Genomic DNA, 27,888 nt, shown 5'->3' with positions numbered 1-27,888 from the left:
GTAAGACACCGCTTACGCCAGGGGCGGGCAACTTTTTCGGTCGGCGGGCCAGATATAGGAAAATGAAGTACTCGGCGGGCCGGATTGCAGAATCGATATTAATCGCGTTTTAATCCACCTATACAAGGAATAAACCGTATTTAATGTAAACTTTAAGTTTAAAGCATAGAGACCAAAACAGTATTTAATGAATTTATTACCCTAATGTACTTCAATAGCTGTTGAAGTCAGTGATATCTGTGGTCATATGAAAGTTGTTAACAAGTTCTTTGAACTCTGACTGCTTGTCAGACGTAGAAACTCTTAGTAAAGACTGCACGTGAATATCAGTTATATATTGAAACGGAGCTTTATCCTGTTTATGTTAACAGTCGAAAATTTTTGCTCGCAAATGTATAATGTATATGTAGACCCGAACAGAACAAGTATAGTTTCATGATCATCTTTATCAGATTGGCAAACTTGGATACATTCTGTGACACATAATAATTTTCAATACTTTCAGATTATAGAGTTTCACTTTCATGCTAGAAACTATCTGCGGGCCGCTCAAAATCCCGTCGCGGGCCAGATCCGGCCCGCGGTCTGTATGTTGCCCGCCCCTGGCTTACGCGGATGAGATTGTGAGGAGGAGCCTAGACAAACCTCCAACACTTGGGTGGTCGTTCTGGAGTCGACCCTGGCCACATTATAACCACCGATTACGGCGTTGTGGTTTCATTCTCTCTAATTCGAGAAAGCAAAAAGTGCGCATGGATTTCAGAGTTTTATGGAACAACGGACCAAGTAGTTTTTCACAGAAGAGAAAACGGCACCGTTATATGTAGTATACAAAGAAGAGATATATTAGGTACATCAATATATAATCCAAATATCTATGATCGCACTGCTGTGTCACTTCCCACCCAATAGGTCCCCGGACTTTGAGAGAAACCCGATTTGCGATTTAATATCCCAAATTCGAACGTCCGCGTTTACAGTTGAATATCTTGTATTCCTCACAGCGCACACGCTTGGTTAAAGCCCTATTACGTCTGCAGCAAAGGGAGCATATTGACGTTAGCGCCACTGTTTTATCGGTTCTTGACTATATTCAGCCATACAATCATCATATTTTTGCCAATTCCATTGTTCGCGAATAAAGGTGTTGCGACTTGCAAGAATAAAACCTCTATAAGCCGTGTATTATCCATATATGCATGATAATGAAATATTTAAGTGAAAAGCAAGGGCAGAAGGTAAGATTTTGGAATCACTTGACTGGTCCGGCACGCCGGTGATTTGAAGCTTTGAATCCGGCCCGCGACGCAATTTGAGTTTGACACCCCTGATGTAAATCATTGTTTTAATGATAATAATGTTTCTTAATAACTTTAAGAATAACTTTAAAAGGTTTAGGGGGTTCATTGATTTTTAAACATTCTCAAAGGGGGGCACTCGGTGTGAAAAAGGTTGGAAACCCTGCTCTAAACCAGTGGTTCTTAACCTTTTTTCTTCCAGTGCCCCCTTTCTAAAATTATCGAGCTTCAGCGCCCCCCACCTCATATTGTAAGGACTGTAATAAGGACAATGGGTGAGAGGGAGGGCCGTAACAGCACTTCGTCAGCCCCCTAAAAAACGGTTGTCTTGGGCACCCATAGCGTGATAAACCAAACTCATGAGGGCTTCGCCTCCCGAGAACCCCGTCGCGTAATTTCGATGGTCAGCAAAGTTTATGTGGCCTGGTCGGCCTAGGAGCAAAAGTTTTCTATAATGCATGAATGAAATAGGTTGTAATTGGATATATGTCGCTATAAACTTTTTATCCTCTCAGCCCACGTAATAAGATTTACCAGTAGCGCTGAGTCAGCTGTTGGATTGGAAAATGAAGGCCACGTAATTGATAATTGAACATATTCGGGCGTGGCCGTTGGTACAATTAAATCGTTACATGTAATTTTGTTACCTCTTGTCCGCTATATAGTCAAAAGATATTGAAACGCATAAACGCATTAAACTAAAGTAAGCACACGATTCAAAATTGGTATTTTGTCACTGGCGAATAATTTTCTCTGATGGATGTTATTTGTCCTGTGGGGTGCAGATTGCGACGACATGATAATTCGGCACGAGCGATTTAATCACCTATGGACAATTAGACTTATATACATCGGGGTTTACGCTCAACATAAGGGCAATCCTCTTCGGCTAAGGTTTTCTCGCTGGCGTTCTTTTTGACACTCATCTCGGAGTCCCATATTAACCGGAACTTCATATGTCTTCGTGCATCGTGGCATGGTAATGGCCGACGCCGAAATGCCTATTTCTATTTTCTATAATTATGCGTATTCTTTCGTGGGGGAGTCGTCAAAACATGATGTTTAATTTATGTTCATTCACCGAAGTAATTTAGGGCGCCCTTCGAGCTAACCGATTGGGGGCTTGGATTGCAGCAGTTTCGGTCTTGGTAAGAGGTCAAAGTTCAGTCGGTCTTTTTGGGACTTTTGTATTGGAAATATTTCGCACTTTAATCCCGCTCGACGACCATTAGACTATAATAAACCATATAATAATTGTGCGTGATATATTCGGGGTCAAATCAAGGTTGTTATAACAACAATCGGGTACGGTCTCATACCCTGTAGTTTGAACCCTCCCGAATTCACATCGGCGATTGGCAATATTTTTGGCAATTTTGTCTTAGTGCTTTGTGTAACTATAACTAAGTCAACTGAGAATGGGATGCATATATCTGCTCACATTGAATTTAGTACTGTACCCAGTTATTAATTTTAACATGAATGTATTCCAAACAAAACAACTCATATTACATAACGTTCATGTGAGGTTGTGAACCACAACACGAGATAGTATCAACCTTTATGATACGATGAAGAAATATTCTGACGATTTAATTTTGTATCTCTCAAATACAAGTATATTTAGTTATTCATTTCGTTCACAAAGCTTCAAAACATATTGTATGTACAAGGGGCTCTCACGATCAAAAGTGATATACAGAGCCTCCTTCTTCGATTTTCACACGCTGTGCGCTGCGGGATATAATACCTAATGCGAAACATTTTGTTGAAAATAACCCTAGCAAGCGTGACGGCAGTGTTTTAAATAACGGGAAATTGGCGATCTAAAAGTACGCGCAATTCGTTTTATACGAATTATAATAACTCACTACATTTATGAAAACATGTAGCAAACATCGTCGCGTAGCGCGACCAAAATTTCGGGATTTGACATGTTTTGTGAAATGTTAATTTGTTCTGAATACTCATTAAGGATATGTCATTCCGCTCATGTATATTTAAAAATAACTTGATAAATGTTATTAATGGAACAAAGAATAATGTTTGGCAATCACGTACTGTGACAACATGAATAGGGTCGGCATTACAGTCGAAAGTGCCGAAATGTCGCAAGTAAAAGAAATCTAATACAAATCAGAATAAATTCATGCTTTGCTTTGTGTACCATCGTAGTGTGTGATGAAGTAACTTATCGCACCAAATGATCGGCTAGCAAAATTCTTAATTTTGTTTTATGAACTCTCACCGCATTGTTCAGTCATTCTCGGCAATCGACTATAGTAATCATTTCGTTTTCGGCCAAGGATCAAAGGCAAAATGCGACTACATCCGAAAATCGTATATATTTGATGTTTTCAGGAATCACAGCATTCACCCCACCATGCAAAACGAATACCAGGGGATAGACATAAAATCGCGTTGTCGGCACAATTCTGCATCATCAATTATGTAGCAAAGTAAGTTTTGAACAGAGGATCTTGTTTTGCGTCAGTTTTGCCTCTGTCTCAAGTGTGAGTTCAATCCTAATATCTCGTTATGACGCCAGCACAGCGATGTAGGTTGCTAACACCAGTCTGGTGCGAAATGACATCTGTGACGGAGAGGCTAAAACGTTTCCAATATTGTTGGAAAGATTTGGTAATGCGAACGACGGACGGTCTATCACATGGCTGCTGATAAAGGGGCCCTATGACGTAGGTCATTGTCTCAAAAACTCATTCTCGCATTCTCGAGCCCCCTGTCATACGAGTTATGACGTATAGAGATTACTTCAAGCACAGACGAACGCTCACTTTGCCGCGTTTACCAGTTTGCCTTCAATAACAAAATGTTGAAACGAGTGGGCTGATATGAACGCGGCGTTGCTTTACGCAAGCGGTATATTAGTTTACAAGATACATAAGTATATACTTCAAATGCACGGGATCACGAGTTTGGATATTAGCCTGAGTACGGCTGAGCACAATGAGACGATGAGAGATAATTTTTGCCACTCAGTTTGATAAATTCTTCATTAGTTTCATTAGATATTCTGTCTCGTTATCGTGCTACACTAGCTTTCAAACTCCGCAGCCCGGGAATTATCTGGTGACTCTGTCAGTTCTGGCAGATGGCATCCGGAGCCACTATAACTCTTGGAAATACCGTATTCAAACGATATAATGATATGGATTGAAAAAGGTTTTAAAAAGTCAAACGTTCATTGCAATCTAAAACGATATGGTATGCTTGAAAAAGAAAATTTCAATCCAGATCACAATTGTTGCAGATGCATTATTTGTAGAACTGATTTACGATTCAAATGCGAGCGGCGAAATACCGCGAGATTGCCACCCAAGAATTTGCAGTGCTATTGCCATATCCACGGCAATTAATGTCTTGAGAATCGGAACAACACAACGAATGAAGCGCAATACACAGTGTCACTGTTACACACATTTTGCAGCTAGAAAACAACTTATACGGGCTTGTTATGTTGTATTATGGACTTTCGATGGCAACATTAATTATGGGGATTTCGCATATCTGCATTACCAACAGAACTGACTGCAAACTAACGCAACAGAAAAAAATAATTACCTGCAATGATCACAAATCATCTTGGCAGTCAGGGAGTTTTTATTACTGCCTCCAACCAATCAGCATTCTGGATTCGTGATCACCCGTCCACTCAGGGATATCTAAAACTCCCTGGCCCACTACACTCGTCCACTCGCCAATGGCTCGGTACTTTCAAACGGTTTGCGCGAAATGTTAACGAATTTCCTGTGAGCTTATTATGGGCACATTGATGTTTCAACAATAAATAATGTACATAATGAACCTTTGCAACGCGGCATCTTGTAAATTTTGGACAATCCCGTACTGAATGCGCATTTTATGCGGTTGCATATTTTGGTAGAAAATCAGAAACTTTCTTAACGGTGATAATCTCAATGTTGTCTTGTTTTCACGTCAGTAATGCAATAATTAAACGTGGTTGGTGTTTCTTGCATGTGTATGTGTATTTTCCTACTTTGCTAATCGCGAAATATCCCGGGATAACGGAATAGCAATTCCGGGAAATCCCGGAAATCCCAACCACGTGACATCAGCAAAACATCAGGTGAATGTAACTATGCCGTGTCCTGCCACATGCAGATCTGACTATGTGTAGCTATAGACGTAACAATCGAAATATTACTTCAAGTTAAATGGTGAGTGACTGTGAGATACCCATACCTGATATGTTCCTAATAGTTGCAATGGACCGTGTCACACCTACGATTGCATTTAAAACAAACGGTGTTTTAAAACACTTTACTTAAAACATGTTTTAAACATTGTTTGAAACAAATGCCTTTTTTTTAAGTTTTTTTTTCAAACGCTATCTATAATTATGCCATAATTGTGTAAATACGTCCGAAAAACCTTGTAGTATGAGACTACGGACGATTTGCACCCGAAATAGTCGACGTATACGATGTGGGGTGGCTGGAATCGTCGTCGTTTCAACAGTTTTTGCACGTAGATATTGATAATTGGTATGGAATGGGTGTTCTGATTATGATGACCGCCGACCGTAAAAATGCTGCATAACGATGTAGTCCTGATTAAAGATATTGTCGGTCTGTTTATGACAGCGATCGGAAGCCCTTTTCGTCGAAGAAGCCATATTTACCCTATATTTTCAATTGTCAATGTCAATCCACTATGACATCACAATTAAATATTCGTGACGTCATGGCTAAAAACACAACAACAATAAAAACATGTTTTAAACAAGGGCCTAGTTTAAAACATGTTTGTTTTAAATTGATTTTTGTTTTAAATCTAACCCTAGTCACACCCGTATGATATATACCTGTCAAAATAATGCCCGGCGCAGTCAAATTCATCTCGTTGTGATTTGCGAAAGATGTTATACACTCCTTCGTTTGAAACACTATCCGCGCGGGCACGCCGAACGTATAGGCATGTGTGAGTTGGCTTAGTTAAATAGCCGGTGAATATCATCACTTATCTTGGACGGGCTCCGTAATGTATGTATGTATATATGTATAGGGGGGGAGGGGGTGCTTCTCGGCTAACTGAGGCCTTTTGCACCATGCATGTTCAGTTCATTAATACAACTATAAGTCTCTAGTGGACAATATAACAAAGTCTAACAATGATTGTACCGTGTAAGGACTTTTCAATAGCGAACTATAGGAAAAAGTCGACAACTCGTACAGGGTGAATTTTACGGCGTTGGACGTCGTGTCGATTCCTCCGGCTAGCAACTCGAGACACAGAGTGGTGGCGTCACTCCTTTCCAAGTCCGTCTTTTTCAGTAGATGTTCGAGAAAGCTGTGAGCCTGCTTGGTCTTCGAGTCGGTGCTAGGCGAGTTGATTATTTCTTTTAGTTTTCTGCGAGTGAAGAAATCATAATAAAATATATAATATATAAGTGAAGGCTTCAAAGTATCAGTCCATGCCACAAGCATATTATTGTACATGTACTTCATTTATAGATCATGATTAGCCAGTAGCATCTTTGCAATACATAGCGAAACTGTTATACACATTTCGCAGCTAAAAATAACTTATGGCGGTGACGTTACAATGGGGATTTCACATACTGTATTACCAACAGAACTGGCTGCAATCCAACGAATCAGGAATCAATCATTACCGGCAATGATCTCAAAATCAAAATGGTAGCCAATCAGGACATATATTACCAATCAGAATCCTTGGTTCGTGATTACCTGCCCACTTCATCCATTACCCGACAACTCGCCAATGGCTAGGTAATTTCCAACGTTTTCCGCGAAATGTTAACGACTTTGCTTTAAACTTTTTGCATGGTCATTGATGTTTTAGCAATAATCTATACATAATGAACCTTTATAACGCACCATTTCGTAAATTTTGGACAATCCAAGACTGAGTGTGCATTTTGGGCAGTTGTATATTTTGGCAGCGCAATCAGAAAATTTCCTAACGATGACTCTCGATGATGTCTTATTCTAATGTCAGTACTACACTAAGTAAACGTGGTTTTTGTTCTTACCATGTGCATTTTCCTACTCCGCTGATCCCGGATTAAGGATAGCAATTCCGGGAAATCCAGATACCGGGATTTCAAATTTGATCACAAAATCTCAACCGTATGACACCAGCAAAGCAACAGCCGCATATAGCTATCTAGCGTCCTGCCATATAGGCTACATATCTTACTATTTATGGCTATAGACCAGACCATAGAATCATTACTGCAAGTTCGCTTGTTGGGGAATTGAAGATAGCCGATATACCAGAGACATTATGCATAATATTTGCAACGTATGATACATACTTGTCAACATAATGTCCGGCGCAGTCAAATTCATCTCGTTGCGATTTGCGAAAGATCTTCCACTCCTTCGTTTGAAACACTTTCCACGTAGGCATGCCGAACGTGAGACGGGCTACGTAATCGAAAAACACGTCCATCGCAGTTCTTAGCAGTCGACCGGCTATCAGGATCTGTTTCTATGATTTTTCGAAATTGTTAGTGTGGGCACTTCTTTGTTTCGTCACCGCCCTTCACTAGTTTTAAAAATCAACAACACGGAGATTTTTATTTGGTGACGCCACGTGTCGGAGGTTTCTCTGGGCTCCTCATCGCCGATCTCACTACTATGGTAGTGAATTGAAAAGCCCAGACTGAAAGTGAGCCGTGCTACAAGTCGGCAGCAGAGACGACGATGGGGACGCATGGGAGCGAGAGAGCCTGGCCAATGACCGAGAGAAGAGTATGAAAGTTGTCCCCAAGATTACGAAAAGCAAAGAACTGATGCAATTACAAACATTCGTGTCGTGGTGCACATAGCCTGAAAAAGTCCATAAGCGCCACTGTGTTGTGCAAATAATAATAATAATAATAATAATTTGGTGACGCCGTCAATGCTGGCAGATGACATGCGGAGTTCTAGCTCGTGGAAATACGGTATTCAAGCGATAAAATGTGACAGGGTGATATAGGTTTTCAGCCAGTGGTTCTAAACCTTATTGTCTCCGTGGACCTACTTTGTACCGTCAAGGACCCCCGCGGATCCCCCAGTTTTAGCTCAATTATTGTGCAACCACGATCTGTCTTCTGCAAATATTAACTGTAGGTTAGTGATAAACAAACAACAACAAATGACTTTTCATGAAAATAACATCATACGATTTATGTTTAAAATTGGGAAGACTTTTATTATTTCAAAGCAAATTCCGTAGCTGTATTTCTTGAAATAAGCGGTTATGTTTCGAATGTCCGCACAGTCGATTAGATATGAAGGAGTGCCAAAAATCCATTTCTACAGAGATATGTGGTGGCGAATGTATAACAATAAAGCGTAACGCTTCCGACGACACCTTTGGGTATGATCGCAACATATATGTACATAAAATTGGGAAACATATTTTTAACGAACAGATAATGTCCAGCCTAGTCATTTCTATCTTGAAGTTATTCTGGAATAGCGGTTATGTATATCATGGGAGAAAATATATTTTTACAATAATTTTTTCTAAAACCCCGACAAAACATCTCCCAACATCAATATATGTTGGTATCAGTAGGCTATTGACAATTAAAATGAGGTTGAGCAGTAGAATATTTCATCTCAGACGTTCATTCTGCTATTTCTGTCCTGAAGTTTTAGCAGTTATGAAGCGAAACTGCTTCGTCGTCTCTCTTATTGAAAAAATACTAATTATAGGTTATCAACTATTTTGTAAATTTGGAAATTTCGCGGACCCCCAATTGAGAACCACTGCTGTTTCAAACAGTCCAATGTGTATTGCAATCTGAAACGATTTGGTACTTGAACGAGAAAATTTGAGTCCAGTTAACAATCGTTGCAAATCTATTATTAGTAGTACTAGAACCGATTGAAGCATATGCACGTGCATGTGCACGTGCACGTGCACAATCACCGCACAATCTTCGGCCCATCAGTATTCCATACGATTAACTTTATGAGGAAGTCTTGTATAACAGAGAACCATATTACGAGGCGTGACACTCCCAAAGGTATGCATATCCAGAGCTGTGCACATTGGGATGGCAAACGGTACACTTCACATATGGCCTCAATCTTGAATCTATAAACTGTGATCTCTTCGCTTTTCAAATGTTACAATAGTTAGAGACGTCATTGACGGGGTTCCGTTTGAGGTATACGGTGCCATCATATGACATCATAAGGTTCGTGTTCAGAACGAACTTTGAAGAGGTAGTGGGCCGCGGCAGAATTATCACACGCTAAACGGTTCAAGAACAGATAAAAGTTCGCGACCACTGCTCTAACGAACCACTATAGGTTACGACAGCCATTAAGCCTATATATGTGTTGCGAATTGTCTCAATGGTCCGATAACACGGGCTTATTCAATATGATATGATCGAAATGGGAACCGAATTCGACCTGGATCGTGAATCCAGTAACTATATATACAATAATACAACAGGATTCGACTTGACTCACGAGAATTCTATGCTCCTGAAATGAGCGAGTACTGTTTTTTTGTAATCTGCTTAGTCCCGAAATTTACACGACAAAATTATCGTTCGTCGAATTTCAATCGAGACCAATTCAGGAATCATTTTTCAAATCCATGCGAATTCAAGTCCAAAGTCTATTATATGTTCCAGACTCGATTAATCAGTTTTAGAAATACCATGGTCATGGTCACTGACCATAGTTTAGTTTACCAGTAACATTTCTTCATATGTGGTCGCGTGAAACATCGACTCGAGTATACCCGCGGTCCTGTCTAACCGCGGGATCATGGAGCTGCGTCGACCATACAACGTCGTTCAAAATGTTTGTTTGACCTTTCTTGAAATTTATGTTCCAGTGCTGACCACATCGGGGCGAAATGCACTATATCTGATCATTTCGAAAACCTTTTAACACTATAGAGCTCACCCGAAGGTGATAATCAACATTTTTTATTATGTTATTATGCAAAAAGATGATTCTATATTCGACTTATCATTTCCGTATATGATATATAATCAGTAGCAATGACGTGCACGAACTCACGTCGCTTGCATTTACCGTGGATTCAGCGGCGTTGTACAACATGACGAAAGTAGGTCTTCTGAATATCTATGTCATTATCTTGTCGGTTGTTCCGCTGTTGTTTAGTGTTTTCGGTTGGCTTTCGCACTGAATGTTATCGTCCGATTTTCGAATCCCTTATGATATCATCAATGTAGTAACGTGGCTCGACATGCAATATGTAACTCATAACAGTTACAGATGGATATTTCATTTACAACACCGAGATTAAAACGCTTCCGAAAATTTCGCAACATTTACCTCTCTGTTTGATCGACTATCAATTTAGTCCTTATTAAATATGACGCATATAGATATCCTATCCAAGTTTGATGTAAGCAGCCGATATCCAAGACGCACATCATAACATTATAGTTGATAAAACGATTTAGAATATTACGCAACTTGCAGCTGATGCAGATGCGGCGTATAGGGTTATACGACATTGCGCAATGCGTTTCAGTCATGTAGGAGATGACTTCTAATCCGTACAATAAATTGTTTTAATACCGTGGTTAATTTATTATATGCATGTTCCGAAGAGAGATAAAAGGTCGCTATAAAGCAATCGTGTTGTTCGCATGATTTCAAATCAAGTTGCACCCTGAAATTACGGAGATTACTGTCAAACTGCGCCCTTGTCAATTATATCAGGCACGAGAATATTTCATATCAATCTTGTAGCGACATATGATAAACGTTGGAAAATTTCACAAGCGAACTTATACTTCTAATATATAATTAACGGGGACTATAATGGTCGGATCTATTCATAGCACTCGGCTCAATTGTAGCGTTTTGCATTTTGACCGAGGGTCACGAAAATGACCGCCGATGATAATCTTTAGTAGCGAGCGATTTATAAACATATGCGCTCTCACAGAAACGCTATTCATTTCCAAGGTTGTCTCGACGCGCGTGACATTTGCTCGTTTTGCACATGTTCTGCACGTGGCTGTTTTGCTCGTCTTGCGCTCATGCTGGGTTCAAGTGCGCCAGGATTTAAGTGATCATTAGCGATTAGGCATTTGCAACGGCTATAATGTTGCAAATATCGCGGCGAGGCATCGGGTACGTGCGAGTACTCGCGTGATTGTTGGTAATTACACTGTATCTCGGATGTATATATGTTTATGATGAAAGGTTTTGGGCGCAGATGTCATTGAGAACAATGCCGTTTGTTGTTGCTGTTATGATAAGATAGAAGTTGTTGTTTTGCTTCCGACTTAGATAGCGGCAATCGCTATGCTGAAAAACAACGTCCTTCTGAAATCACTTGAATATCATCTCGACACGCCAAGGTCAACAAAAACTATTGTAATCTATTATCAGACAGCGATCTACCGCTACATTATGAATCCATTCCCGATAGAGCGCTCGTTCTTTTCTGTATATTGCAAGAACTTCTCCGCAGACAGCGCAGCAATACTAAACAATACACTATACAAGCTATATATGAGTCGAAACGGGTGATGTTGACTAAATTACGTAGATTAAGGCCAAAGTACAATCCCAAAAACCCCATATTGTGGAATAGTTTATAAAACTACGTCTTGATCTTACTTTTTATGAGGAGGCGCGAAACTTTGGGATAATTTGGGTGGGTTTGGGGTGTGCTGAACCTTTTGTAGTCATTAGCATGGTAAATCAAGTTGATTCGAAAATCGAAAACCAGATCACACCCCGCCAAATAGTGAGAGGCGATATGCGGAAAATTATTTTAAATGAATGGCTTTGATGCAAAGCTCAATGTCACGGTCCATTTCTGAATAGCTGCGACAAGACTCGAGATACAGTCACAATAGTACGCAAATGCAAACTTTTTGGCATTCGCACATTCCGCTCAACTTAAATATGTTGCTCCCAACTTCAAGGACCCAGGCTGGTTGTAATTGTCGCATATATAACATTCGGAGATGACATTCGTCTTGCATTGAAATGTAACCTGTTTTCAAAGCTAGATTTATCCGTGGTACGCATTGGTACCCTCGCTATACCCGTGCGCGGGCAGTTCCGTGCACACTTGAACGTATCAAATCTGTATTTTACTAATTACAAATCCATCGTTAGTATCCAATTGAAAATGAATAGCCAAATTCAAGCTAAAGTATGAAATTCCACAAATGGATTGCAGGAGCTCTTGCCGGATGATTAAACAATTTGCCGTCCTAGTCCGCGAACAAGTATTAATCAGCCATGACGGAGAAGCAACCCATAATAGAAATTCGCACATCAGTTTATAGCAAGACGCAACCAACCTCTTCATTTGACCTAAATGAGTTCAAGACCGTTTGTGGTGGTAATATGAACGGTCCCAATTGCTCCATCCGCAGTGCGATACCGTTTCATTACTAATTTGCGGGGCTTCGCAAACATTATCCATATCTTTCTCATTCATGTGACTCAACGGTATGGGTCAATGTGCGGTTATCGTATCTTTTCAGGATGTGCTCATCTTGCTGACTTCTGATAAATATTGTAAATAAGCTTTACAATTTACGGAATGCATTAATAGCCTATAAATGCGACATTTCAGCCAATTATGTTTGCTTGTGTAGTGACTGGGGTTCTCGAATCTACTCGAGCAATACGTAACGTTTTGTCAAGTCTGGAAAGAATTGGGTTATATCGCTATCGTTGTGTTGTACCAGTACACAATGACTTCGACGGGACATAGCTAAACGGGCTACTGTGAACGATTTTCAGTAGACGCTAATAGCTATTGCGCGTCATCGTACAATAATTGTAAGCATACATACGAAATTTAGAAAAAAATGTACAAACATCTCAAAATCTCCGTAAGGAATATCTATAGCATAAAAAATAGTTTGGATCACGAGTCTTGGCATCTCGTTATAACGATTCCCCGAATTATAAACATTGAATATTTACTTTCATCCTTCGTAGAAAGACCTCAAATTGACGCTATTCGAATGGGGAAATAGCAAATGTTCATCGATGCGATGGATATGGGAAACACGGGGATATTATGCATTGATTCGTACTGACGATTGGCGATAAAAGTTGTTTCAGGAATACCACCGCCACGATCCCATATGCATATACGCCATTGAAAGCAAACGACAATGACCTAGTGTTTGATAAACATGCAATATTCAAACATTTCTGTTAAACGTGGATGGCTAATTGCTATATGCTAATCTCAAAATGACAGATAATAGAAAATCACGCCCGAACTGCGTGCATGCAGGTTTTTATATGGATATCATTCCCGAATGCCCCTGAAGTGTGGATCTCACCCCGATCAATGCACATATTGTAGGGTTACATGAATCGAATCGGTGTCAGACAGGGTCGGAAGTTCCAGACAGTGCTTGACCCCGTTTTCTTGTGTCAACGTCGACCGTTTTATGTACATATCCATGCTGGTGTAGATATGATTATGCAACTCAGACGTCTGCGTGTCAGAGGTCGCGGTCTATTGTCGAGGTACATGGGTGTGTACAAACATATGTCTGCATATTTTGGGCGGCTTCGCTTGACGTACGGGTCCAGAATAATGGGCGTTTCACACATGGAACCCGGCAAGGTGTTGTATGTAGCGACGTACAACACTTTATATAATATATTACATAAGTTCGAGCAATATGGCGACTGGAGGTCACTGAGTTGGGGTAAAATACGAATAACGCTTGGCAAAATCGAGGAAAATGACTGATTAGAATCCAAGTCGAGTTTTAAGCTCCGAGTAGACTTGAGTATTGGAGTATCACTTACACTGACGTCATACATTGTAAGATCGAATCACACCTTTTCATTTCATACGATCTCAAAGAAAATAGCGGTAATGACACAGAAGTCGTCAAAGTAGACACCGGTGGTACTCGAGATCAGTATGTAGAACGCCGTAAACTTCTACTCAAGTAGAAGTGGAAATATCAATTGACAAGTATGTAATAAAGAAGGTCTTCTACGCCTAGTTTTGCCTATAAATCTGAAAACTCTCAAGTAGAAGTAGAAGCTGTCTAAAATCATAACCCCTTGAGGAAGTAGCGCGAGTAGGCCAAATCTACTTGACGTATACTTCGAAAAGAAGAAGTGCTTCGTCGTGTCCTCCGGAACATGATGCGGTGATAAAGTCAATCGAAGTTTGAATGGTTGGAAGATAATAGTGTCGAAACGGATATATAATGTGTGTTTAGAAAGAATCGACTCTTACTACGCTAATCTAATCATTATCATACTATCAGTATACTCGTCTCGAGTTCGATTACACGAATCATTAAGCCCAATTCTAAATAAATGCCTACACCATCTAAAATCCAGCCTTGTAATTTGAAATGATATCATATCTCAAAAGTGCTCTCTCTTTTAACAATGGTTTATGGTATTTTTCGCCTTTTACCCTAACGGTATAAATTTTACGCTATTTACGGTCATTAAATACATGTGAAAATTACATATAATGAGGCGGACATCTACGAATGTACTCATGGTATACGAACATTAATCGGTCCACCTCAAACAATAAGCCGTCTGGATTTCGCCGTGGATAAAAAGTCTCCAACACAATTCAGTGTGCATTGTCCAAAATAATGTTTATTCTACTTATCAGGTAATAAAAATTGTGAAACGCATCAGATACGGCTCGCCAAATCGTTCTAAACTTCAGGTGAAAGAAAGAGCAAATTTGCGCAATCTCTCTTTTTTTGCGCGGCGACGCAGACACTGAGGATTTTCTCTCGGCAGCCAGCCAGGATAAAAGCACGAGATCACCATTTCTGGATTAGTCTCTTATAGTCACAGTTCGAGCTGATGCAACTGCAGCCATGTCATTTAGAAGAGAAGCAGTGAAGAAACTGGTTGATATCCTGACAAATGAAATAATCCCACAGCTCGCAAAGAATAGCATCGATCACACGGCCTCGGCGTCGGGAGGCGGGAATAGGCGGTTGAGTTTAACGCTATCAACTGCGTCTGGTATTCCATTTACCGTAACTCCGTCAAGAAACTACCATAATGTAACGAAAAAAATCGTGGACAATCGTTACGATGAGTCGGCCCGCGTCAAGGCGAAAAGACGATCCAGTGGAGTCACGTCGCTGCAGGAAAGCGAAAGTGCGTGTCCGTTTCACGCGATGTTGGCCGGAAGAAAACGAAATCAAAGAATGGCAGATGCTAAAGCAGAAGATCGACACACTTGCAGAGCCAGTCATACTCTTCCTTACCATGGCCAGGCTTTACGTCAGAACACTTTACGCGACTTGGCGGACAAAGTCCTGGACGAGAAATCTCCCTTACGCAGAGCACAACGTGCTATCGCCGACCTATTACGACCGAAGGATTCCGCCTCGATTAACAGCACAAAATCGTACTCAGCTATACCGGGACCCAGAGGCTTACCTCTTCTGGGCTCGGTGCTGGATTACACATTCCTAGGCCCGTTTTCGGCCAGGGAATTCAACGTAGCGATGAGGGCTCGTCATGAGAGGTACGACAAATTCTATCAATCACAGTAAATTCAATAATGACGCATTATTCCCGTAAACAGGTACGGTAACATATTTAAAGAGAGGTTCTTATCGGAGGAGTTCGTTTACACGTGTGACCCCGACGATCTCAACTTAATCGCCCGTAACGAGGGACGCATGCCGATCAGGCCCCATCTGGACGTGATTGTCGAGGGCAGGAAGCAGGAGGGTATCCCAGCTGGAATAACAGCGGTACAAGGTATGGCATTATGGCCGACTTTCAGTCACTGCCAATTCGACAAGGAATAGAGATTCATCATTTCCTCTCGGCCTATACATCGGTATTATACAGCATTTAAGCTGTTTAACAAAAACCCATGGAATATAGACTTCTCCAAACATCAATAAGTCTTCTTTGTCATTGAGACCATCCGCATTGCATTCATCAAACCATTCGAAATATATTGTTTAAGAACTCTAAAATATATGACGACTCCAACTTGACTTTTAGCTGCATCGTTCTCCATAACCAAGCAAGTTCTGAGATTACTTTTTACGGCTGAGATTACTTTTTCAACCAAATCTCGCGGTACGTGCAATGCAGTAATGTGTATCGTTTTCACCTCAGGCGAAGAATGGGGAAAGTTACGTTCCGCCGTAAACTCGGCAATCATGAAGCCGAAAGTCGTGCGATCCTATGTCGGCGCTCAGAAGGCGGTTATCGACGACTTTCTAAAGCTGATGAAAGTACAGCGATGTCTGAAAACGGGGGAAATACCAGAATATGAAGTTTTGCTAAACAAATGGGCCTTGGAGTCCGTCGGCGTAATTCTATTAGACACGAGGTAAGTGCATCCCGGTATTCCGCCACGTACAACGACAAGATGTCAATGTACGACTGTTACACAGACTCGGATTGGTGAAAGGCGAAATGAACGCAGAAACAGACCCGGTAGCAGATCGACTGAGAACAGCGATGGACGTGTTTTTCGATTACGGAGCCCGTCTCACGTTCGGCATGCCTACGTGGAAAGTGTTTCAAACGAAGGAGTGGAAGATCTTTCGCAAATCGCAACGCGACGAATTTGACTGCGCCGGACATTATGTTGACAAGTATGTATCATACGTTGCAAATATTATGCATAATGTCTCTGGTATATCGGCTATCTTCAATTCCCCAACAAGCGAACTTGCAGTAATGATTCTATGGTCTGGTCTATAGCCATAAATAGTAAGATATGTAGCCTATATGGCAGGACGCTAGATAGCTATATGCGGCTGTTGCTTTGCTGGTGTCATACGGTTGAGATTTTGTGATCAAATTTGAAATCCCGGTATCTGGATTTCCGGAATTGCTATCCTTAATCCGGGATCAGCGAAGTAGGAAAATGCACATGGTAAGAACAAAAACCACGTTTACTTAGTGTAGTACTGACATTAAAATAAGACATCATCCAGAGTCATCGTTAGGAAATTTTCTGATTGCGCTGCCAAAATATACAACTGCCCAAAATGCACACTCAGTCTTGGATTGTCCAAAATTTACGAAATATAAAAGCTCATTATGTAGATTATTGCTAAAACACCAATGACCCTGCAAAAAGCTTAAAGCAAAGTCGTTAACATTTCGCGGAAAACGTTGGAAATTACCTAGTCATTGGCGAGTTGTCGGGTAATGGATGAAGTGGGCAGGTAATCACGAACCAAGGATTCTGATTGGTTGGAGCCAGTAATACATGTTCCTGATTGGCTACCATTTTGATTTTGAGATCATTGTCGGTAATGATTGATTCCCGATTCGTTGGATTGCAGCCAGTTCTCTTGGTAATACAGATATGTGGATATGTGAAATCCTCATTGTAACGTCACCATCATAAGTTATTTTTAGCTGCGAGATGTGTATAACAGTTTCGCTAGGTATTGCACAGATGCTACTGGCTAATCATGATCTATAAATGAAGTACATGTACAATAACATGCTTGTGGCATGTACTGAACTGATACCTTGAAGCCTTCACTTATATGTTATATATTTTATTATGATTTCTTCACTCGCAGAAAACTAAAAGAAATAATCAACTCGCCTAGCACCGACTCGAAGACCAAGCAGGCTCACAGCTTTCTCGAACATCTACTGAAAAAGACGGACTTGAAAAGGAATGACGCCACCACTCTGTGTCTCGAGTTGCTAGCCGGAGGAATCGACACGACGTCCAACGCCGTAACGTTCACCCTGTACGAGTTGTCGAGGAATCCGGAAAAGCAGGAGAAACTCCGCGAATTGCTCATAAAAGATAGCGACACCGAGATTCCGGAAACCACCTCCGAAAGTTCAAGATATTTGAGAGGATGCGTTCACGAGGCCCTCCGCCTGCACCCACTGACTTACGTCAACATGAGAAAAACCACCAAGGACCTGGTGCTATCCGGGTATCAAGTCCCTGCCGGAACAGTAGTTAGATACACACAGCATCTCATGCATACAAAAAACGAAGAATACTATCCTGAAGCGGAAAAGTACTTACCCGAGAGATGGGTTTCGCGATCTTCACCCCACAAGTAATAAGATATAATATATTGAATATTATTAGATTGATGATGTGTGTTGGAAACCCTGCAATATTACATATGCACTATACATCACGCATTTCTAAGTAAACGTCACAAGCTAACAGATGCGTAACCAGCAGTACATACGATGTCTTCATTGTCGCAGTATAAACTTACTTTGGTTCCTTTCTAACCATTACTCGACTGGCAGTTCACTGATATGAAATGATATGAAGTGATATGAAGTCAAATTCAAAATAAATCAATGATTTGATTAGATTTCCAACTTAAAACAACTGTACTTGCCTGATTACCTGAGTGAAAACCGTATTCCTTGATTTTTTAGATGCACCAAGCAATTTGTCTTCACTCCGTTCGGTCACGGCGCGCGTCAATGTCCAGGTCGCCGGATCGCGGAGCAGGAACTGGACCTGCTGCTGCGAGCAATCCTTTTGAACTTCCGCGTCGAATATCACCACGAAGATATCGGAACGAAAGTCCGGCTGTTCAACAACGCCGACAAACCATCGCGATTCGCTTTTCATCCTTTAAATTGTTGAAATTCCTTTTTTTGATACTATATATATAAATGCGTTGATGTACTTACTTCTATTTTCATTGATATTGCAGGAAATATCTCTCATGCACCATACTTATACATACTTATACATAGATTACTCGTAATATAGTTTTGTTGCTCTCTTGGTAGAGGGAGTTATGCAACAATTTGTAAATTATTAAATACAATTTTCTGAAGCAATTTTGATTTGACTGCTGTAGGTACTATGACTTGAAGTTAGGGATGTATCATAGAACCATGAGCTGACTACGGATGAATGTTATTACCAATGGCATTTTAACGTCATCTAATATCCGTCTATAGAAGGTAAAATGGGCAGGGATGCGAGATTCGCTAAGAGCTAAGTGATAGAAACGGACTTAACTGAATCTATATATCGACCAGCTAAGCTAAAACATTACGACGCTATATTGGAATCGGATTATAAAAAGCATTCTGATCACGGTTGTGTTTCTGAAAATGGCTTCAAACGGACATTTTTATTCACATTTTTCGAATATCGCGATCACATATCAAATTCATTTAAATCTAATGGATGAACCTTTAAAACAGCGGCTAGGCAAACTGACACTTGAGTAGAACTTATTTCGTTTTAGCTTTATCATTCGAATCGCAATGCCCTTCCAATGCAGCAGATGCTACGTCAACGGGGAGATGATTGACGAGTTATCATCAAAATCTCACATGGGACACAAATATCCTTGAAATACCCCTACAGAAATCCCTATATTATTCGAAAGCCTCCTGGTATTCGTCTCATTATTTTGGTCAGATAATATTTTATTCAATAAGTCAGAAATTGCCGCAAGCTGGAGACACAGGGCTTTTTACAAATGATGTCGCTACTAAAAAGGCAAAAGGAATTACGCACCGACTGGTTCCGAGTCATATTTATTCGAATCAAGTCGAGTATCCGACTACAACTCTGTATGGCGTTACAGAAAATATACCAATCCGGTAAAATGAGAATGATGAAGGATGCAGTGATGTTTCATCACAAGACCAGGATGTGGGGACTGGGAGACTATTTTGGGTAGAATGACATCTTCTGTTATGAATATGTGACTTCATGGTTGCCACACGAGTCCTCTATTAGAGCAAGGGTCGGCAACCTTTTTTGCTCTGCGGACCTGTACAAAAAAAAATTCGCGGACCGGTCTCCATAAAAACACAAATGTGCAACATTAAAACGTTTTGCAGCTCTTCTTCACTCAAATTGAAGTCGACAACGCGCGGGCAGATTATATCACATAACAGCAGGAGATCTCGTCATATTGGTTTCAAATAGATACGCGACCTCGGCATGCATGATTTCCAAAACAAAATGTCCGTAGCGGAATTCGCGATGTCATGAATGATACGATTGCGGTGATTTACTTCATTTAAGTGAGTGTAGCGACTGTACGGTGTAGGCTACGCCTTTCTAATCTTTGGTAATCAAGGGCTAAAAGCACTTTTTCCTACCTCTGATCCATTTTCATTACTGATTGAAGAGCTTCTTGGAGGTACAGAACTTCAATCTACAATTGAATAGTATATTCATATTGAAATGAACCCGAATATTTTCGGCTGACACTCGTCAGGGGTAATCGTCAGCAACTAGTAGAGAATTGGAAAGAACATTGTATATCAACAATAACTGAATGAGTGCGTTCGGATCAACGATATGTAAATTAATCTGGTTTTGATATATGATAAGTGAAAAATAATTTCGCCGGATTGTTCGGTGGAAACTTTTAGCTTGCATCCAATTGTTATTATGCGATTACGCCAAGAAATATTAATCAAGTCTAGATATGTTGGATTCGGAAAGAAGAGGTATATACGTCACTGCCTACGCCACTAACACACATGTTTTGAATAAAAATATAAACTTGTTTAATTTTAAATTTTTATCAGCAGCTTGACTACTATCATTGCGAACCTTCACATAACTTTCAAAAGTAGATACATTTCCGCGGGCCAGTAGCGAACTCCTTGCGGACCAGCGGTTGACGACAACTGCTCTAGAGCAGTGCGCTTTTCAAAAGGTGTGCCATGGCACTCAGGTGCTTTTCAGGGTAGGCCTACCCTGGTGGTGTCAAGATGCTCGCGGTGGTTCGTTGTGTCAAGATTCTCGCGCAAAATACTATCCATCAAATCCATCATGTCTCAATTCTAAAATGCAAGAAGTCGGATGCGTATATTTCTGCATTGTGTCGCAATAGCGAGTTCATGGTCTACTTCGACGTACGTCACAGTGGTCTAACCGTAGTACGAAAAAAAAACTGTTTAAAAGTAGCCTAAGAACTCGTTTCGGAGAAGTTGTAATTTGAAAGCTAAGCTTTTAAACAAACTTATATTAACTTAAACGTTAGATTAATCGACACAAGGGGTATAATAGAGATTATAGCAAATAGCAAAGCTGCATTTATTTTAAAGGATATCAAGTATTTGGTTGTTATAAGGACGCCTACGACGAACGAACGAAAGAAAGACAAAGCTGCAACGACGACAACGACCGTCGACCGACAGTAGTTATATAGATCGCTCGTGATTCGCCATTGTTTCTTATGGGCGGGGTGGCATGCTAACGAGAAACCGGGGGTGGCATGCTAACGTTTTCGTCTTATGGCGGGGGTGGCATGCTAACGTTTTCGTCTTATGGCGGGGGTGGCATGCTAACGTTTTCGTCTTATGGTGGGGGTGGCATGCTAACGTTTTCGTCTTATGGCGGGGGTGGCATGCTAACGTTTTCGTCTTATGGGTGCGGTCGCATGATAACGCGAAACTCGTGGTGACATGCTAACGTTTTCGGGTATAGGCTCCGGTCGCATGATAGCGTTACAGAGATAGGGATCGGCCGCATGCTAACGTTTTCGGGTATAGGTGGCGGTCCCATGCTAACGTGAAAACTCGTGGTGACATGTAAATGTTTTTTGGTATACGTGCGGCGACATGCTAACGACGATAAATGTGTCTGTCATGTATTCTTACGGGATCTGTGGTGACTCGCCATGTGTTCTTATGGGTGCGGTCGTGAATCGTACTTTTAGGTATAGACATCTCTCGCATATCATACTTTCGGGTATAGGCATCACTAAACAGGAAATTCACTAATCCGCAGTGCATTGTGCGATTTTGAAAACCAGATGTTGGCGGTTGTATTTTGGATCTGTGTGACCCACTAAATACGTCCGTTTTGGAAATTCGGAGCGCGCACTATCGTATCGATTATTCCACTAATCCAGTCGGTGCTATTACGTTCAGCAGTATTCAGTATTCAGCAGCGACACGAAAAGCGAGCAACAAATAACCGCGCTCGTAAATTAACACTTCAAAAAGTGTAAAATAGATTGCAAATCCCGCGATCGCTAACAAGATAATGTCTCGAACATAACCATTTTTAGTGACTTGGTGTTAAAGACATACCGATCGCTCACAAGGTAATATTTCCGCAATAAGTTTGTCACAGAGCCGGCGCAGACGGTGATTCGTAAACCAACAATTTGACGCTTTCTGGTGGTCGCTATATGTTTTGACACTTCGAACAGTGGCTGATTTTAGTTGCGCGATAAGAATTATGAGAATATTCAATCAATGTATCAATTTGCCAACTCGAAATGAAACTTACTACACAGCTCAAGTTAATTCGTATCTGAATGTGTTAATTCGGTACAATTCTAATTATTTCGAGAAATCTTTTCGTGATCTTTTGATTCGACCATAACCCGAATATTACTGACGCCGACTTTCAGCCACATTGAATTATTCGCACACCCGCGCCGCTGTTTTCACAACTATAACTCTACAAGAATCAAGAATCACAAGTATGTGCATTATACAGTTATTGTCTTTATCAACATGAAATCAAACTCTTAACAAAAACACGCATCTTATCACTTGCCAACTCTATCATGAAAATCCTCGAATCCGTATTATTAAGAATGTTATAGTACGGCGTCGGAAATCCACTCGCGAGATGTACTAAAGGTAAATCCAAATAACCCAGAATGAAATATTTGGACTTGACATAGTCTGAATTGAAATAGATTGACAAACATGACTACCAACTTTGATCCAGTCACATTTCAAGATCATACTTTGAAACAATCCTTGAAACTTACAACTCCATTCACGACTGAGTTTTCCGTTTATCAGCTTCAGTAAATACTATCGCGATATTTTAATGTGTTACTACACACAATAGAATCAATCAATGAAATAACACCTGTTGTAAATATTTCTAACTTGACAACCACTTGTGCATACCGCGATCGACTTGTGACGCGATGAGTTAAATCGGAATATTTCAATCTATTTGTCGAAACCTTGAACAAAGTATCAGGTTATTTTTTGTTGCAATCGAGTGAACGGAAATAGTATTACGTCTCAACATTTCAACATCTTCCCATACACAAAAGAGTAAAATACAAAAAACCTTGTCAAGTCAATCCGTTTGTAACTTACCCAACCAAAACAAAAAGTATCCTTACGAAAAGTAGACAAGACTACACAAGTAATCACTACAACCAACAAACATATCAAGTTCGGTTTTAGGCATATACCACCAACTCGTCTTATTGGAATGTCAGCAACTCTTTACGGTCATAGTTACAACCACATAAACTAATTTACCCTGCCAACACGTCATGATCATTCCTGAAATCAACACAAACGCGACCACTGACTTGAGTTAACCACAAAACGACATCAAGTTTTTAATCCACTTGTAGCTGACAGATTATTCGAATACATCGATGGAGAATATTATTGAACTCGTCGGTATTGTTACTTCAACAAATTACACCGAACTCGTCGGTATTGTTACTTCAACAAATTACACCGACTGCGAAAGTTAATATCGAATGGTAAGACTTGATCACATATTTGTTGAACACAGACATGACAAAGAACATGATCGGTATTTTATAAACTAGTCATATTACTTTACCCATCTATCAATATCAGAATACAAGTCATCAAACTTTTTGTTAAATGTAACATAGCACTTTTGGAATCGGATTCGTTATAGTCGTACAAATTGTATTAAACCCAACATCAAAACAAAAGGACTTTTTTAGTTCATTGAAATCAAATCATTCGTCTTCGACGTGTGCCTTTTTAGATTGCCCGCGACAATTCGTTTCGAGTGAGTTGTAACCAAAGTCAAGATATCTTTGTGTCCACAGATATGGAAGATGAATATAGCTAACACAATCACGAATCGACGTTTCAGAGTATTTCACGGATGTAATAAACTTGTTAGTGTCACCTATCTAAAAGTACGCACGCGTTCGATTTCCATACCGACTGTTGCGATGTTTAGGATTCACTTACAATAACCACGGGTGAGGATTTAACATCAACGTCGTTACTGGTGGTATTCACAACAGAGAATCGAAACATTACACAGTGTGAAAATATATCTTTGATATCAAAGCATTATCCCAAGTACACGATTAATAGTCAACTCCGTTCACACTTTCTATAGAACGTGCTAAATGTAAAATATCACGAGGTTGCACTCTAAGACTTTGATCATTACAAAAGTAAATTGGAATATGTTTGCTGGATGCATTCAATTCAGCTAGAAATGTATAGTGCACAACAATCGTAATATCAAGGAAGTACTTGCTATCACTAAACGTGTTTTGTATCGTTGTTCATTTGTAGTATTGATTGAAATTGTTTTTGAACACTCAAATAATAATTCCCGACATGAAACCAAGCCACTGAAAGTCGTTACCATAACAAAGAAACAATTTGTACGATATTTGGCAAATGTACCCTATAGTTAGGTGTACTAGAATTATTTGTGTAACACATACACCGACAATGCAATCGAAATTTTTTCCGTTTTCATTCGCTAAAGTTAATGTCATCACAATACTCTGTCACTAAAAGACGTTACTCGGACGTGCTTGAATTCTAGGCATAGTTCTGATTTACCCAACACAAGACCCAAGGACAACCCTAGTTTCAGTCGAACACAGATATCCAAAATATCGCACACTTCGCTATTCCTAAAGCGCAAACACCCGATACAAAATATTACTTGTTGTGTTGTTGCGGTATCATCTTCACAATATCACACAATACGAATGATGGTTATGTGTAACATGCGGCCGACTTGAATCACACCAACCTGGAAGATTATTTACTCACTCTTTACATAACAATTATTGGTCAACATCACGTCATCGGTGTGTATCGGTTTTTCTAGATACAAACTATATACTAGTGTAGCGGAAAATAATTTAGTGTAACAAAAACAATTTTCATTCTCTTGACTTATGAAAACAACAGACGAGTCTTCCTTTAATATTTTGTTTGTGTCAACTAGTTGCTTTGTATGATACGATCGATATCCCCACGACTTTTTCAGATCACAATATGAAAGATATTTACATCACACAAAATACTCCACTCGATATCCCCATACTATACTAAACCGCGGAATGATTGACCAGACTCTACAAAATGTTTTGATATCGTTTTTACACGAATGGTTACGTATCATATAGTTGTTGTAACAAAGTTGTATGAATATACTAGTGAATTGCATACTAAAGTTTTGTACCTTCAAGAACCTCTTCAAAGTTGTATGTGTACAATGTTTATCGTGAGTCCTACACATTCATGATATCCGGCCGAGTTTGACTTTTAGAAAATATTATGTCGACATACTGATGTCTTTCAAAAACCAAACCTTGGTCACTGCTTGGGAGACCTATCAATGTCGTAACAGTAATCTAGTTACTTCCACCAAAGAGTATGTATTCGACTTACGTTCCACAAATCTAACACGCAAAACAATTTACTTTACTAACGAGAAGCGCCGAGTCTCGCATCAAAACAACTAGAAGGTGGAACTATATTAAAAAACGTCGCTAACCTTTGTGCACCAGCTGTAAATCACACAAGCAACAAGTTTCAAGATTCTGGTTATTGAAAAAACGTTAAAGTGTTTCTCCTGCATCAAGTCGTTATGTTGACGAAAGCGTATATTGTAATATCATGATCGATTTGCATTCGTTGATCGCAAACTGTCACTACTCTAAATAATTATTTTTCACTCAAAAGCATACCTGTCACCATTCGTTTTCATCAAGCACGAGTTCAAGAAACCTGCTACGACATGAATTGTTATTTTTATGTTGTGTAAATAGGTAATAATTAATTTTAGCAACACTATATCAACATCATCGAGTTGTGTGAATAGATTTACATGTGGTCTTGTGGTTTTAATCGAAGTCCACAGCGCGGTCTAATGTAGAGTCATCTCTATTGTACAGCAACTCGGTAATCGAAATGCACGCATTAACATTTAAACAGCGATCTTGTTTCGTCACGCGAAAAATATGTTCACTATCGCGATAATCCTTTTCACATTCGTAATAGTATACCAACGGCTACCGGCGACACTAAACATACGATACCTACCCAAGTAAAATTTCCATTTTCGCCTGGAGGTCAACCGTTACCTGAGTAAAAATACCATTGTCCTTTGGAGATTTATCGTTTACTCAGAGTAACAAACCTTTTTCACTTGGAAATCTATTTTGTCCCTGGGTAACAAACCCCTTTTCACTTGGAAATCTATTTTTTCCTTGGGTAACAAACCTTTTTCACTTGGTAATATATTTTTTTCTCTGGGTAACAAACCTTTTTCACTTGGAAATATATTTTTTCTCTGAGCAACAAACCTTTTTCATTTGGAAATATATTTTTTCCCTGAGCAACAAACCATTTTCACTTGGAAAAATATTTTTTCCCTGAGCAAAAAACCATTTTCACTTGGCGGTCCGTCGTTTACCTGAGTAAAAATATCATTTTCCTTTGGAGATCCGGCGTTTACCCAGTGTAACAATACATTTTCTCTTGGTCATCTAGCTTTTCCTAGAGTAACAAAACCATTTTCATTTTGAAATCTGACAAACACACCCGGCAATTTGGTATTTGTTGTATTGACGACAGTTGGAAATTGATTACAACGAACAGTAACGAAAATATACACGGACAACCAGTTTCAGAGTATACCCGCGTCGGTCGTATCACATCAATATCATCGGTTACCCACATGCAATGTGCTGTTGTACATCGACGTTTATGTTTTTGGAAAATTGGACAATAGGCTTCGATAGTTCTGTGATGTCCGGGTTCGTGCTTTGGATTTTCCAGAGTCAAAATGTCTGAATAAAACACCTCCTTGACGATGGTTGGTATGTGGATAACGGTGTTCGGAAAACGGTTGGATTTATGTCACCCATCGCGATAACAACTCCAGGTCGAGTTTTCCCCCGCGTGTTTACTATATTGTGTCTTTATTGGTCATGTATGTCTCGACATTCAGTTTGAAATCGGAAACCCTGATAAAGTATGTAACCGGATCCGGATATCAACTCTGAATCGATAAACCAATGAACAATATTCAAAGTAAACATGTTACACCCTGTGTTTCCACGAAAAAATACCATCCAGACATACGTCGCGCTTGTTTGCCCACACCAGTATACGCGTAAATGGAGGTGTGTGACATTGCATGCAATGTGTTGGTATACAAACATCGATCCACAGACATTATCATAGCCGGTAGTTTTGATGTAGATCGAATGTCATCACACCCGATAACAATACCAATAAGCCACATTGCAATGAGTCCGCGCTATTACATCGATATTTCGACACCGTTCACTGATTTACTCGATGGTTTTATCGCAAGATAGTCATGACCCTATCTCCGGACAGACCACCCATACCAATTGGATACATCGGTCAATATCCATCGTGTTGTCGACACCGAAGTTTTCTGCTGCAGCGTTTGACCAAGGTGAACTATCGAATCACGGGTGCTCGAAATGATTGCGATCAGTCTTTCAGTCACGATGCATGGATGTCGCTACTCCCACATAACGACTCCAGATAAATATCGTGAACAGTGATTCTGCAAATCTCGGACTGATACTGTGATCCAATAAGGTGTG

At 40.1% G+C, this 27,888-nt stretch overlaps 3 protein-coding genes and 1 long non-coding RNA gene across 4 annotated transcripts in view; 2 read left to right on the top strand and 2 right to left on the bottom strand.

Moving 5' to 3' along the window:
- Window positions 1–9,756, bottom strand: part of LOC145440416 (ubiquitin carboxyl-terminal hydrolase calypso-like) — a 66,709-nt gene extending 56,953 nt beyond the window's left edge. The window contains exon 1 of the mRNA XM_080318023.1: window positions 9,752–9,756. The gene's annotated coding sequence lies outside the window, so the exon portion shown is untranslated. The remainder of the gene's footprint in view (window positions 1–9,751) is intronic.
- Window positions 1,198–8,194, top strand: LOC145440449 (uncharacterized). Its single transcript, XR_013915543.1, has 2 exons — window positions 1,198–1,238; window positions 3,660–8,194. It is a non-coding gene; the product is annotated as an uncharacterized LOC145440449 (long non-coding RNA).
- LOC145440442 (cytochrome P450 10-like) lies at window positions 6,320–7,798 on the bottom strand. Its single transcript, XM_080318053.1, has 2 exons — window positions 7,621–7,798; window positions 6,320–6,689 (listed from the first exon to the last, which is right to left on the bottom strand). The coding sequence occupies exons 1-2, from the start codon at window positions 7,755–7,757 to the stop codon at window positions 6,413–6,415; spliced, it is 414 nt and encodes a 137-aa protein (XP_080174179.1). The 5' UTR covers window positions 7,758–7,798; the 3' UTR covers window positions 6,320–6,412.
- Window positions 9,757–15,083: 5,327 nt separating the features above from the next.
- On the top strand, window positions 15,084–19,102 carry LOC145440402 (cytochrome P450 CYP12A2-like). Its single transcript, XM_080318005.1, has 6 exons — window positions 15,084–15,812; window positions 15,873–16,051; window positions 16,421–16,637; window positions 16,702–16,905; window positions 17,851–18,351; window positions 18,689–19,102. Exons 1-6 carry the CDS (start codon window positions 15,151–15,153, stop codon window positions 18,900–18,902), a joined length of 1,977 nt encoding a protein of 658 aa, XP_080174131.1. The 5' UTR covers window positions 15,084–15,150; the 3' UTR covers window positions 18,903–19,102.
- Window positions 19,103–27,888: the final 8,786 nt, after the last annotated feature.

Source organism: Botryllus schlosseri, chromosome 6, assembly GCF_051294905.1.
Source record: "Botryllus schlosseri isolate E-star chromosome 6, Bs_hap1, whole genome shotgun sequence".
In the NCBI taxonomy this organism is placed as follows: domain Eukaryota; kingdom Metazoa; phylum Chordata; class Ascidiacea; order Stolidobranchia; family Styelidae; genus Botryllus; species Botryllus schlosseri.
This window is presented reverse-complemented; position numbering and strand designations above follow the sequence as displayed.

What these genes read in the sequence shown, in the direction of transcription:
- LOC145440402 (XM_080318005.1), top strand. Translation starts at nt 15,151, where the DNA reads ATGTCATTTAGAAGAGAAGCAGTGAAGAAACTGGTTGATATCCTGACA. An exon ending in GTAATTCTATTAGACACGAG is followed by an intron (nt 16,638 to 16,701) that starts GTAAGTGCATCC and finishes ACTGTTACACAG; the next exon opens with ACTCGGATTGGTGAAAGGCG. An exon ending in GCCGGACATTATGTTGACAA is followed by an intron (nt 16,906 to 17,850) that starts GTATGTATCATA and finishes CTTCACTCGCAG; the next exon opens with AAAACTAAAAGAAATAATCA.
- LOC145440442 (XM_080318053.1), bottom strand. Translation starts at nt 7,757, where the DNA reads ATGGACGTGTTTTTCGATTACGTAGCCCGTCTCACGTTCGGCATGCCT. An exon ending in GCCGGACATTATGTTGACAA is followed by an intron (nt 6,690 to 7,620) that starts GTATGTATCATA and finishes CTTCACTCGCAG; the next exon opens with AAAACTAAAAGAAATAATCA.